The sequence below is a fragment of the Desmodus rotundus genome, chromosome 3, assembly GCF_022682495.2.
Source record: "Desmodus rotundus isolate HL8 chromosome 3, HLdesRot8A.1, whole genome shotgun sequence".
Classification (NCBI taxonomy): Eukaryota; Metazoa; Chordata; class Mammalia; order Chiroptera; family Phyllostomidae; genus Desmodus; species Desmodus rotundus.
Window position 1 is genome coordinate 101,310,569 of NC_071389.1, and position 14,248 is coordinate 101,324,816.

At 38.8% G+C, this 14,248-nt stretch overlaps 1 protein-coding gene across 5 annotated transcripts in view; it reads left to right on the top strand.

Moving 5' to 3' along the window:
- Nucleotides 1-675: 675 nt before the first annotated feature.
- Nucleotides 676-14,248, top strand: part of MICU2 (mitochondrial calcium uptake 2) — a 106,366-nt gene continuing 92,793 nt past the window's right edge. For 2 of the 5 annotated variants that reach the window (XM_024580827.4, XM_045188141.3), the window contains exons 1-2: nt 676-937; nt 1,588-1,647. In XM_024580827.4, coding sequence (XP_024436595.1) covers nt 716-937; nt 1,588-1,647 — 282 coding nt within the window. In that variant the 5' untranslated portion in view covers nt 676-715. Of the gene's footprint in view, nt 938-1,587; nt 1,648-8,048; nt 8,166-14,248 lie in introns of those variants that run through there. The other 3 variants (XM_024580825.4, XM_024580828.4, XM_071220982.1) reach the window with 3 other exon arrangements.

Here is a 14,248-nt window from a genome sequence, read left to right on the forward strand (position 1 = left end):
TGGTAAATTTCATGTTATATGTATTTTACCACAATTAAAAAATTGAGTTTAAACAAGCTAACTTAGATGCTTAAGTGAGTCAAGTAGAAAAAATTCTTTATATCAAGGGTGCTCACTAGAGGCCGGATAGCTTGATTCACAGTATTTTAAACGGCCTGTGCGACAGTACCTGCAGACTTCTGAATAACTGGACAGCTTTAAGAAATCGTTAATACAGGTAAGCTTGAGGCATGGAGAGCAAATGTAGTTCTTAGGAATATGCAGAGAATTGAGCTCTGCGTCTCAAACCTTTCAGGAATGGGTCCACTGTTAGAACGCGCCCGTCGGAGGCGAACTGCACAACTGATCACAATTACTATCAGATAATTTTGCCGCTTACTATGCGGGGCGGAGCCCGCAACCCGGATCCCTCAGTGACCAACAGGCGATATCTCGCTTACGGACAAGAGACACATCCTCCAGGGCACTTCCTCCACCACAGGGATCCGTCTAGCCTTTGACTGTAGTCATGCCTGGCTGTCCTGGCGCATCTCCAGGTCCATCGAACCGCGGCAGGCGGAAGCAGTCCCTCCGGATCCGCCCCCACCCCACGGCCCCAAGTCAGCCGCAGTGCTTGCAAGGTTCACAGCCGGGAGACTGTACGTTGGCCGCAGATCTCGCGAGACCCACGGGTAAGGGGGTTCTCGCGTGATAAGGCGCGGGCGCTTCCGCAAAGATGGCGGCGGCGGCGGCGGCGGCTGCTGCCTGGAGTTCTCGGCTAGCGGCCTGGGGCAGTAGGCTGCTGCGTGGAGTGAATGCGGGCCCGCAGGCTGTTCGGGCCTCTGGATCCGTGGCCGCGTCAGTGGCCAGCGTGGCGCTGACAGGAGCGGGAGTGGCGTGGTACCACGGACACGTGAATGTGGCGGGGCCGCAGGGCAGACTCACAGTCCTAGCGCAGGTAGGGAGGGGCCCTTTTCTTGGGCGCCACCGAGCTCCTCAGACGACGTGGCAGGGGTGGGGGGAGCGGGTAAGGTGCGGGCAGCTCCGGGAAGTGTCACGAGCGCAACAAATTCAGTGGTGATGGCAGTGGGCATGTCTTAGTGCAGCACGGAATTTGTCCCTTTTGCGTGGTGTCTGGTCCTTCCTTCCAGGTGAAGGAAGGGGTTCTCAGGGCCGCAGGTCGTTTTTTCCAGTTGCCCCACCCAGACATACCAAACCACGTACCAGCCTGGTACGACTACTTTGGGGAAATTGTCCTAATAGATGACTTTTATTTAATCGTAAAAATGTCAACCGTAAAAATTAACCGGGTGATAATTTCCAGATTTTATGATCAACAGTAAAGAAATAGTACGCTATCATAAACTTTAATGCTTCATTGGACCGTAAGCATTAAGTAAAAGACGTTTCTCCTAAAACCTGCCTGTGTTAATGGTAAAGATTAAGATCCCTAGTTTAATATGAAATTGTTACGTAAAACATTTGAAAATTTGAAAAACTACTTTTTAAATATTTTATGAACATTTTAATTTTAACAGGTTTTTGTGTGGGTTTTTTTAAATTAAAAGTAGTATTTTATTGTTTTTCTGTTCGTTTGATTTACATTAGGCCATTCTCATGAAAACTCCAGGAACAGTCAGATACAACAAAAGAGAGGAAACAGGCCTTGTGAGTTAAAATTCTTGACAAATGATATCCTTTACTTGTATTAAATTAAGATGCCACATAGGTGAAATGTGCGATGAATCTCCTGCATCCTTACACAAAATCTGATCACAGGTGCAGGATCTATCTTCTAGTGTTTTATGGCATTTTTGTTAGTTAATCTGTGTCAAGCAGTTTATTATTCAACATTGGTTTCTCTACCTGTATTCTCAACCCTTTAATTCATCCTGGTTAGGATGCTTAGGTTAATTTTCTCAAAGGAAACCATTAGTGCCTTGATCTGCCTAGAATTTAGTCATTCAGAGTCCTCTGTAGTCACACTCTGCCCTGTCACTACTCAGACACACTTTCTAGTCAGAGTGGATTCACCCGTCCTCAGAACAAGACTTTCTTGTTTTACCCCTTCAGCAATTCATAGTTTGATTTTGGTTCATTTGTCTCATTGCTTTTTTTCTGGCCCACTTCCAACCTGTTTATGTTTTAAATTCCTAATGTGACATTAAAAACTTTATGCCATTGTGGTAGTTTGAATTCTCCCTAGCTCCCTCCCCTTCTTGAGCCTAGCTAAAGGAATACAGAAAACATTTTATTATCAGTTTATTTTTACAAGATCAGTTGACACAGGGTTGCTTGATCTGCTGTTAGACAAATTTGAAACAGGGGTTCTCATTCTTTGACCGCCATAGTGACCTTGAAGATGACCACACATTCCTCTCGGCAGCAGTGGCTGAGTACAACAGAGATTTAGAGGCCTATAGTTTGAAAACTTGTCCTCAGGGACTGATCTCCACAATATATAAAGAATTCACACGACTCCACTCCAGGAAGACAAACAACCCAATTAAAAAATGGGCAAAGGACTTGAACAGACACTTCTCCAAGGAAGACATACAGAGGGCCCAGAGACATATGAGAAGATGCTCAGCATCACTAGCCATCACAGAGATGCAAATTAAAACCACAGTGAGGTACCATCTCACACCAGTCAGAGTGGCCAACATAAACAAATCCACAAACAAATTTTGGAGAGGATGCAGAGAAAAGGGAACCCTAGTGCACTGTTGGTGGGAATGCAGACTGGTGAGGCCACTGTGGAAAACATTATGGAATTTTCTCAGAAAACTAAAAATGGAACTGCCCTTTGACCCAGCAATTCTGCTGCTGGGATTATACCCTAAGAACCCTGAAACACCAATCCAAAAGAACCTGTGCACCCCAGTGTTCATAGCAGCACAATTTACAATAGCCAAGTACTGGAAGCAACCTAAGTGCCCATCAGCAAACGAGTGGATCCAAAAACTATGGTATATTTACACAATGGAATTCTACACAGCAGAGTGAAAGAAGGAGCTTATACCCTTTGCAACAGCATGGATGGAACTGGAGAATATTATGCTAAGTGAAATAAGCCAGGCGGGGAGGGTCAAATACCATATGATCTCACCTTTAACTGGAACATAATCAATAGAAGAGAAAAAGCAAACAAAATATAACCAGAGATATTGAAGTTAAGAACAATCTAACAATAGCCAGGGGGGAGTGGGGTGGGGACAGTGGGAAGAGGGGATTACAGGAACTACTATAATGGACACATGGACAAAATCAAGGGGGAGGGTGGAGGTGGGGGAGGGAGGTGGGTTCAGCTGGGGTGGGGTGGAGGGATGGGGAGAAAAGGCATACAACTGTAATTGAATAACAATAAAAATTTTAAAAAAAAGAATTACATGTTTATGATTTTTTAATAAAATATTTTGTAATACAAAGGGGCTGTTATTTGTGCTAGACCCCTGTATATAAAAATATTTTTGCAAACAACAACAAAAAAAAAACTTGTCCTCCACCTCATCAATTTTGGTAACACTTTCTGAGGAGGGGTCTGTAGTCCCTCCACCACTGCCACCACCAGTACCACTCTGGAGTCATGTGCATAGTTGAGAGTCATTATAGATGTATATAAAATCTTGGTATGATTTTATTTTATGTAGAAATAGAGGGTTTTTTACTTAGTATTGCAAGGTAATAAAACTTTCCTCATAATTGATTTATAATAATAGTGATAATGTCCTTCATTTTAATCGTCACACTAAAGTGATTTTTCCAATAAAAATAGTGATTTTATACTAACCAAATCCTACACTTTTCTGGTTCCCACTGTGACAAACAGCTCGCATTTAGAGAGTTAGTCAGGAATTCATGGTAGAATTCAAAGTCAAGAGACAGTAATTAGGAATTTTCCTCCTTTTTTTCCCTTTCTTCCACAATTACTGAAGTACCTACTCTGTGCCACACACAGCATGCAAATAGTGGGAAGAAACAGTTAAAGTGCTTCCAGTTTCATGGTGGGGAGGCAATTTTCACACAGTATGCTGTGATAGGTAGTAAGTGTAGATGCTGTAGGCACAGTAGAAGTACATCCAACACAGTGTTGGTTTCCTGAAGCACTGATGGGAGTTTGCCAGGCAAAAAGTATGGGAAGAATGTTGCAAGCGCTAGCATTGCAGAAGTCTGAAGGTAAGGGTTTTACTCAGTCAAAAGTGAGCTGTAAAATAACGAGGTTCAAGATGGGGGATGAGTGGTGGCAGGCAGTCAGATCATGAAGTTCCACTTAAGCCATATGACAGAAATGTTTATCTGAGAACAACAAGGAGCCATTATAGGGGTTCTTAACCCTCATGTGTCCCAGGTAACAAAATGACAGGTAACTTGCCAGCATATGGTCAGTAATAATCTCTGAAATGTTAGACAAATGAGGGAAAAAGAGAAGAGGGTACCTAGAAAAGCAGCTTCTAGGGAGACCAAAGTGAACATCCTATCTCCCCCACTGACTTTAATGTTGTCACTTTTTTTTCTTGAACTGTATTTAAGTGTGTTTATTTATGCTGACCTTGATACTGAAAGGATTTTAAATGGCTTAGAAAAATGCTACTGCAGGTTTCTGGCCAAAATGGAGGCATAGGTAGATAAGCTTTGCTTTCTCACACAACCAAAAGAAAGAAAACAACCAATTTAAACAAAAAAAAAAAAACAGAACTGCCAGAAAATTGAACAGTATGGAAGTCCGACAACCAAGGAGTTGAAGAAACATTCATCCAGGCTGATAGGAGGGGTGGAGACAGGCATCCGGGTTGGAGAGGACTCGCAGCAAGGCAGCAGCTGGCAGACTAGGCTGTTGAGGCAGCAGCTGGAGGACCAGGTGGTTCCACATTTGCATGTGGATAAAGCAAGAGGGACATCTGGGGAGCAATATAGACCACGTAACCCAGGGTTCCAGCGTGGGAAAAGAAGGCCTCAAAATATCTGTCTGTAAAAACCAGTGGGGATTGTAGTGGTGGGAGAAACTGCCAGCCTCACAGAAGAATGCATTAGAGGGGTCCACCAGGTCCTAGAATGCACACAAGCCTACCCACCCAGGAATCAGCACCAGGACAGCACCTGAAAGGGCACAATTTACTTGTGGGCAATGGGGGAAGTGACTGAAAGTGGAGCGAGAGCCCACAAGCAGCATTGTCCCTTCTCTGACCTCTCTGCCACATACAGCACCACAACAAAATAAAGTGGGTTGCCCCGCACTGGGAAAACCTAAGGCTCCACCCCTTTCAGTAAAACAGGAGTGCTGAGACAAAGACATATGGCCCAAATTAAACAAGAGACTAGATCTCCAGAAAAAGAACCAAGCAACAAGGATATAGCCAACCTGTTAGATGCAGAGTTCAAAACACGTAATCAGGTTGCTAACAGAAATGATTGAGTCTGGCTGCAACATAAAGGAAGAAGTGAAGGCTATTCAAAATGAAATTAAAATGTACATGGAACCAACAGGGAAGCGAAGGAAATAAGACTCATATCAACGATTTGGAACAAAAGCAAGAAATAAACATTCAGCTGGAACAGAATGAAGAAACAAGAATTTTTTTAAAAATGAGGAGAGGCTTCAGAACCTCCGGGACAATTTTAAACATTCCAACAACTGAACCATAGTGGTGCCAGAAGGAGAAGAGAAAGACCAAGACATTGAAAACTTATTTGAAAAAATAATGAAGGAGAACTTCCCCAATCTTGCAAAGCAAATAGACTTCCAGGAAGTCCAGGAACTCAGAGAGTCCCAAAGACGTTAGACCCAAGGAAGCACACACCAAGGCACATCATAATTACAGTAACCAAGATTACAGATAAGGGGAGAATCTTAAAAGCAGTAAGAAAAAAGGAGACAGTTACCTACAAAGTATTTCTCATAAGATTATCAACTAATTTCTCAAAAGAAACCCTGCAGGCAAGAAGGGGCTGGAAAGAAGTGTTCAAAGTCATGAAAGGCAAGGACCTAAATCCAAGATTACTGTATCCAGCAAAGCTCTCATTTAGAAAGGAAGGGCAGATGAAGTGCTTCCCAGACAAGGTCAAGTTACAGGAGTTCTTCATCACCAAGCCCTTATATGAAATGTTAAAGGAACTTATCTAAGAAAAAGAAGTTCAAAGGTATGAATGGTAAAATGACAACAAACTCACAACTATCAACTACTAAATATAAAAAAAAGAAAACAAAAAACTAAGCAAACAACTAGAACAGAATCACATAAATGGAGATCACATGGAGGGTTATCAGCAAGGAGGAAAGATACAAGGAATAAGAAGCAGAAATGGTAGGTACAAAATAGACAGGAGGTGGTTAGGAATAGTGTAGGAAATGGAGAAGCCAAAGAATTTACATGTACAATCATAGACATGAACTAAGGGGTAGAATGCTGGAGGGAATGGGAGTACCGGGCGGAGTGGGAGAATGGGGTAAAAAAATGGAACAACCATAATAATCAAAATATACTTAAAAATGCTACTGCAAGTTATAATTTTTTAATGAAGAGGAAAATAATAAATACCAGATGAAACTTTAAAAAAGATTAAAATGTATGCTGTGCGTTCCTGTATTACACATGAGATAAGTCATGAATTTGATTGCAAACTTTGCACTTTAAAAGTTCAAAGAGGAGAGCAGGCCAATTATATGCTTCATAGTACAGCTGTGCCATGTCATGACATTTGTGTCAACAGACCTCATGCACTACATAGCATATGGCCCAGGTGTGTAGTGGGCTGTATCATCTAGGCTTGTGTAAGTGTCTCTGTGTTTTTCACACAACTACAAAAATCACCTAGTGACGCATTTCTCAGAATGTATCCCTGTCATTAAGGGACACGTGACTAAAGTCAGTTGCTCAGAAGCATAACTTTGGAAATAAAACAGTATTTTCTTCTGTTTCATAGAGTATATTATAGCATTGTTATACTAAGTATAGCAAGAAGTTTTTATAATGTCAAAGTAGGACATTTGCGTAGCTCCCCAAAAGTAAGATAAGTGTGCTTACCATGACAGCGTAATCATGAGAAAACCCTTCAAGAAGGAGGGAGTACCCACTTAAGTCTGTGCTGAAAGTATGAAAACAGAAAACTGAGTTTGGGTTTGGCAATAGGGAAGTTGTTGGTGACCTTGTTAGAAATTTCAGTGAAATACTGAGGAAGGACAGCAATTTAATTGGGGTGTGTTGAGAAGAGACTGTGAAGGAAGCAAAGAGAGTGAACAGATACTCCTTTCTAAAAGTGTTACTGAAAAGGGTATTAAAAAAATACACAGTAAGCAGGAGACATGAGACCAAGGATAGGTTTTGTTTTAAAATGTGCAACAATAGAGGATATTCGAATGCTGATATGATGTGATATGGATGCAGAATTTGTTAGATCTGCGGGGTGGGTAATTCTTGTTTGTAGTCTTTATGAAAAGTTAAGTGGAGTCTGGTAAAAATGTTGAACTTTGATGGTAACAAGTTTTCTTCCTCCGTTATTGGAGTAAAAACAGAAGAGAATGGTTAATCCTAAAAAGCTGGCTCTAGACCTAATTCCACACTTTCCTTCCGTCTTTTTTTTTTCTTTTTCTTTAAAAAAAGGCTAAAAGAACCTGATGGCAAACTGCTCTGGAAAACCAGCAGGTAGAATCAGGACATGGGCTATCTCAGAGGGATCTGTAATGACAATGCTACTGGAGAAAAACATATAGAGTAGGTCAGAGGAGGGGATGACTTAACATTAGTGAAGAATGAGAGCTTGGAAACAATTGTGGTGAATGTGGGACCAATTGCCAAACACTTCTAATGGCTTGCTTTTGGTGAGTTTTTCCAATGTTGCTAAGAAGTATTAACTAACATTATTTTTAAGAAACCTTGATATTATTAGTTTAATGTGAGTAATATGTTGCATCATGGCACTAAATTTTTTAAAATTACGAAAATGTTAAGAAAACATCAAAGATGGTTTGCTTTTTTTTTTTTATTTGAGTTCACATTTGAACTCATTTTTTGTGTGTATTTTGTTTTTATTCTCACCCAAGGACATTTTTTTTTTCATTACTTTTAGAGAAAGAAGGGAAAGAGAGAAACTTTGACTGGTTGCCTCCCATACACACTTGGACTGGGGATTGAACCTGCAGCCTTTCCGTTACAGGATGATGCTCCAACCAGCTGAGCCACACCATCCAGGTTCATTTTCTATTTTATGAGTACAACCTGACTAAAACAAATGGTCACAAATTTTAAATGAAAGCAAGGAATGTGAACCATCATGCTTAACAGTCAAACAGAAATATATTAACTTGGGAAGTGATTTTACAAGTTTCATTTGATGTAGGAATCTCTTTTACTTTTTCTATTGCATATCAATGAAGAGCCTAAAATAATGCAATTAATACAATGGAGCTGTTTTGATTTGCTGTAAGAGCTCTAGACAGTTCATACAGTAAAAGTGACATTGCTATTATTTCCAGTTGTCTGACTATGTTTGTACTAATTATTTTTGTGAAAAGGATGGAAAAGGACACTAAGAAGACATTAGCAGAGGGTAAAACTAGAGCGTGTTTGAGTGTACTTAGATCAGAGTGTATTTGTGTGCATTACATTGCGTTGGGTTTCATTATAGCACACTTAAAACTGCTATGCCAAGGTCAGTAAACTTTAGAACAAAAGTTTAATAAGCAGGAAATGTTGTAAACTTAATGAAGACTAAAGCTTTGTTGCAACAGTAAAGCAAGAACACAAAGACATTTTTACACGTTTATTGCCTCAGGTAAAAATGCCTTCAGAAGCTGATAAGTGATGACAAAGCTTTGATGTTAATAAACCTAAATAGAAGTCAAAAAAATCAAAGTGTATAAATGGTTAGATTATGAAAAGAAAGAGGACAAAGTTGAACCCTGTAATTAGATGTAATTTGTACTTTTGGCATAGCTATTTGTCCTGCATGAATGAGAGGCTGTCTTTCCTTCTTTGATAGACGAATAGAACATATATATCCTTCTGGGGGCGGAACAAGAAAGAAAGAAACACATATTGTAATATAAAAGCAGGAGCATATTTTAGTCTTTCCTTTTACAATTATATTTGTTTAGCTGAAATCCAGTAAACTACTATTTGCTCTTATTCTATAAAACATATGTTCTAGTAGAAAATTTACACAAATCGATGCTTTTGTTCCTGTGAATTTTGGAGTTTTGTGAATTACAACATAGCATGAATAGCTTTTAAGTCACCAATAACAATATATGAACTTAAAAGTTATAGTTTAAAAACTGGTAAGTACTTGATGAACAAATAGCAAATATATTCTCTTAATAACCTACTCTCCATTAATAAAATTGTTAAATGTTTCAGATTATAAATAACTTCAATATAGAAATGATATTTAATGAATCCTGTATTTAAGTGCAGCACGGTCTATACAGAAAATTTTCATTGACCTCATGAAAGTCCCATGAATGGGTGGTGTGTGGAATAAAATTTGTGATTACTATTAATTAACAAATATGGATTTATAAAATCTTTATCCACTTGTATATGGTATGGTTTATGTGTTATGTGCTAGAAACATAAAACCTTTCTTATTACATATCAGTTACTCATCACTTAGCTGGTATGTGCCTTGGAACTGCATACCATTTTTTAAATTAGGAAAAATGAACTTTAAATAGGAAAGTACAATCTTTTTCCTCAAATTGTTGTAGATATTCGGTATACCTCATATGTGCTGCTGAAGTGAGCCCTGTTCTAGATATTCAAAGCAAAATATGGTTGACAGTATATCTGCTGTTTGGGAATATGATGTCATTTTTCTCATTTGCTGATATGTACAATTAGAAGATTGTACTGACAGGAAATTACAAATCGATTGGTTCCATGTTTTGTGCGTGTGCAGTGTCAATGCCAATAGATTAATGTGCACTAGTTTTTTTAATTCATTGATTTTTTTGTTTTTTGTTTTTTTAAGTATATCTTATTGATTATGCTATTACAGTTATCCCAATTTTTCCCCTTTTCCCCTCTTGCACAGTGTCCCCCTTCCCTCCAGCAATCCCCCGCTTAGATCATATGCATGGGTCTTGCATATAAGTTCTTTGACTTCTCCATTTCTTATACTGCTCTCTCTTTTTTTTTAACTATTATATTGTAGTTCAATTGCAGTTGTCTGTGTTTACCTCTCACCACCCCACCACCCCAGCCAAACCCACCTCCCTCCCTTGCTTCCACCCCCAATTCGTTTGTCCATGTGTCTTTTTTACTTGTTCCTGAAAACCCTTCCCCTCTCCCCTCATTATCCTCTCCCACCTCCCCTCTGGTTACTGACAGATTGTTCTTAATATCAATGTCTCTGGTTAGATTTTGCTTGCTATTTCTTTTGTTCACTAGGTTCCAGTTAAAGGTGAGATCATATGGTATTTGTCCCTCACTGCCTGACTTATTTCACTTAGCATAATGCTCTCCAGGTCCATCCATACTCTCGCAAAGGGTAGGAGCATAGTATTCCATTGTGTATATGTATCATAGTTTTTTGATCTATTCATTTACTGATGGGCACTTAAGTTGCTTCCAGCACTTGGCTATTGTAAATTGTGCTGCTATGAACATTGGGGTCCATACGTTCTTCTGGATTGGTGTTTCAGGGTTCTTAGGGTATAATCCCAGCAGTGGAATTGCTGGGTCAAAAGGCAGTTCCGTTTTTAGTTTTCTGAGGAATGTCCATACCGTTTTCCACAGTGGATGCACCAGTCTGCATTCCCACCAACAGTGTACTAGGGTTCCCTTTTCGCCACAAGGATTCCTCTCCAACACTTACTTAATTTTTTTATGATGGCCATTCTGATTTGTGTGAGTGGTGTCTCACTGTGGTTTTAATTTGCATCTCTCTGATGGCTACTGATGCTGAGCATCTTTTCATATATCTCTGGACCCTCTATATGTCCTCCTTGGAGAGTGTCTGTTCAACTCCTTTGCTCATTTTTTAATTGGGTTGTTTGTCTTCCTGGAGTGCAGTCGTGTGAGTTCTTTATATATTCCGGAGATCAGGCCCTTGTCTGAGGTATCAAATATCTTTTCCCATACGGTTGGTTCTCTTTTCATTTTAAAGCTGTTTTCTTCAGCCTTGCAGAAGCTTTTTATTTTGATGAGATCCCATTTGTTTATTCTTTCCTTTATGTCCCTTGCTTTAGGGAACATATCGGTGAAGATATTGCTGCATAGAATGTCTTGAGATTTTCCTGCTGATGTTTTCCTCTAGAACTTTTATGGTATCATGACATATTTAGGTCTTTTATCCACCTTGAATTTTTTTGTGTGTATGGTATAAGTTGGTAACATTTTGATGATGTTAATTCATCCAATCCATGAACATGGTACATGTTTCCATTTGTTTGTGTCTTCCTTAGTTTCTTTCTTCAGTATTGTGTAGTTTTCTGAGTACAAGTCTTTTACTTCCGTGGTTAGGTTTATTCCTAGGTACTTTTTCTTTTTGTAATGTCAAATGGGTTTTTTTTCCCTGATTTCTGTTTCCAATATTTCATTGTTGGTATACAAAAATGCCTTTGATTTCTGAGTATTGACTTTGTATCCAGCTGTTTTACCAAATTCACTTATTAGGTCGAGTAGTTTTTTAGTGGAGTCTATAGGATTTTCTATGTACACTATCATATCATCTGTAAACAATGACAGTTTTGATTCCTCCTTTCCAATTTGGATGCATTTATTTCATTTTCTTTTCTGATTGTTGTGGCTAGGACTTCCAATACTATGTTGAATAGGAGTGGTGAAGGCAGACATCCTTGTCTTGTTCCTGATCTTAGTGGGAAAGCTGTAAGTTTTTGTCCATTGAGTATGATGTTGGCTATGGGTCTCTCATATATGGCCTTTATTGTGTTGAGGAATGCTCCCTCTATTCCCACTTTGCTGAGTGTTTTCATCATAAATGGGTGCTGTACCTTATCAAATGCTTTTTCCGCATCTATTGATATGATCAAGTGGTTTTTGTCTTTGCTTTTGTTTATGTGGTATATTATGTTTATTGATTTATGAGTATTGTACCATCCTTGCATCCCTGGGATGAATCCCACTTGATCATGTTGTATGATCTTTTTAACGTATTGCTGGATGCAGTTTGTCAATATTTTGTTGAGGATTTTAGCATCTATGTTCATCAGCAATATGGGCCTGAAGTTTTCTTTCTTCGTTGTCTCTTTATCTGGTTTTGGGATTAGGATAATGCTGGCTTCATAAAACGAGTTTGGGAGTCTTCCATCTCTTTCGATTTTTTGGAGTAACTTTTAAGGATAGGGTTTAGCTCATCCTTAAATGTTTTGTAAAATTCTATTGTGAAACCATCTGGTCCAGGGCTTTTGTGTGTCGGGAGTTTTTTGATCACTACTTCAATTTCATCAGCTGTTATTGGTTTCTTCAGGCTTTCTGCTTCTTCTTCATTGAGTTTTAGAAGATTATATTTTTCTAGAAATTTGTCCATTTCACCTAGGTTTTCAAATTTCTTGGCATATAGTTCTGTGTAGTTGTTTTTTTTTAAGGGAGAGAGACATCAATTTCTGGAGAGAAAGAGAGAGTCTGGGACATGGATCTGTTGTTGAACTTGGTCATACATCATTGATGGGTTCTTGTATGTGCCCTGACTGGAGATCGAACCTGAAACCTTAACATGTCAGGACGATGCTCTAACCAGCTGAGTTACCTGGTCAGTGCCCACTCTTACTCGTTTAAAGACAAAAATCTTTCTCAGTTTAATTTGGTCATAATTGCCCAATAAGAGCCCCTGTGTCCTTGCTCTGTAGGTTCTTCTCTTTAGTTGTTTCTCTATTAAAAGCTGTGTGAGTATTTATTATGCTTACTGTGGTGGTTGCTTCCTTATATAGAGGAGGGCCTGGTGTGGGGAAGGCAGCCTATCTACTGTGACTTGAGGACCACATCAGAGTAAAGATACAGTAATACAAAAGTCAAAACTGTGCACATAGACATATAGGATTTAATTAAGACCAAGTTTTTATTTGGAATTTTTCTACAGCATGGGTGTCCTTTAGCATTTTGCTTTATTCTGGCTAGACAGCAGTTGTATATTCTTTTATTGTAATTAATCTGCTTTAGTTGGTAGAAAGTACAAAACATTTTTAAAGGACCTGGAATTAATAAGTTTCTCATTCAATACTTTGTCCTGTTGGAGACGCTATTTTTTTCCTTTTAAATTTTAAGAGACCTCTATGGCAGTATGTTGAAAATGGATTGAATCTGATATTCATCTCAGTTGTTTAAAGTTAACTATATATACTAATATGGGTAGCACTCAGAACTGGCGCGTTTTATTTTACAAATCATTTTAACATGTTATCACTCAGGATTGCTTGTTCATCTTTGTTACTTAATGTTTGAATAGATTGAGAATCTGTTTGAGAATGTGATAAAAAGTACCTACTCTCCCAACAATGTGAGTAACACACATTTTCTTTTCATGTAATTTTTGAGAGTTACAAACACCTGGGAGTACAACCATGTAGTGTAGGGTTAAGAGCCTCTGCTGTAAATTCTTGGATTACAGCCTTTGTCCCTTCTAGGTTCTTAATATTTATTCCTCACATTATGAAATGTTTCAAATGCCACATCTAAAGTCTTCTGGTTCACTGCTTTGATCACGTCATTATCCTCACATCAGATAATGTACGCTACTCACTTCTATTCTGACCCTTGTCTTTCCTAGCCCAGTGTATGTTCTGTTAGCCCTATGGTACTAGATCATCCTAGTAGTTAAACCTTTGTAAATGCCTTTGTTCTATTTCCACATCCCTCTCCTTATAATCATAAAGGTTCATCATTCAAGGGAGCATCTTCAAGTTTCTTCTCTTTACCCTCGCACCTGTGCATGAGTTGGGTTATTGAAGTTTTCAGAGCCTAAGGAGTCTGCCTGTAAATTCTTAGGAATGTTATTAATACTGGCAATAATACATAGTACATATATAAAGTTTTTTTATTATAATTTAAAGGTAAAACAATAGCCAAAAATATTTAGGAACTAAAGTGACCAAATCCATCCAAGTCTTTTAAATATTCAGAGTTACTCTTTGGGACTTCACTAGCAATTCAAATTTGGAGATTTGTGTTGCCTGATTCATTTCAGAATGTCAGGTTCTTTCTATTCTGACCTGCAATCTGTTCCTTGTTTTTCCCAATATCTTCCCAGGATTTAACTAGGATTATTCTCTTGAATAGACTTTTATATAAAGAGTTCAGGGGCATATTAATCACCA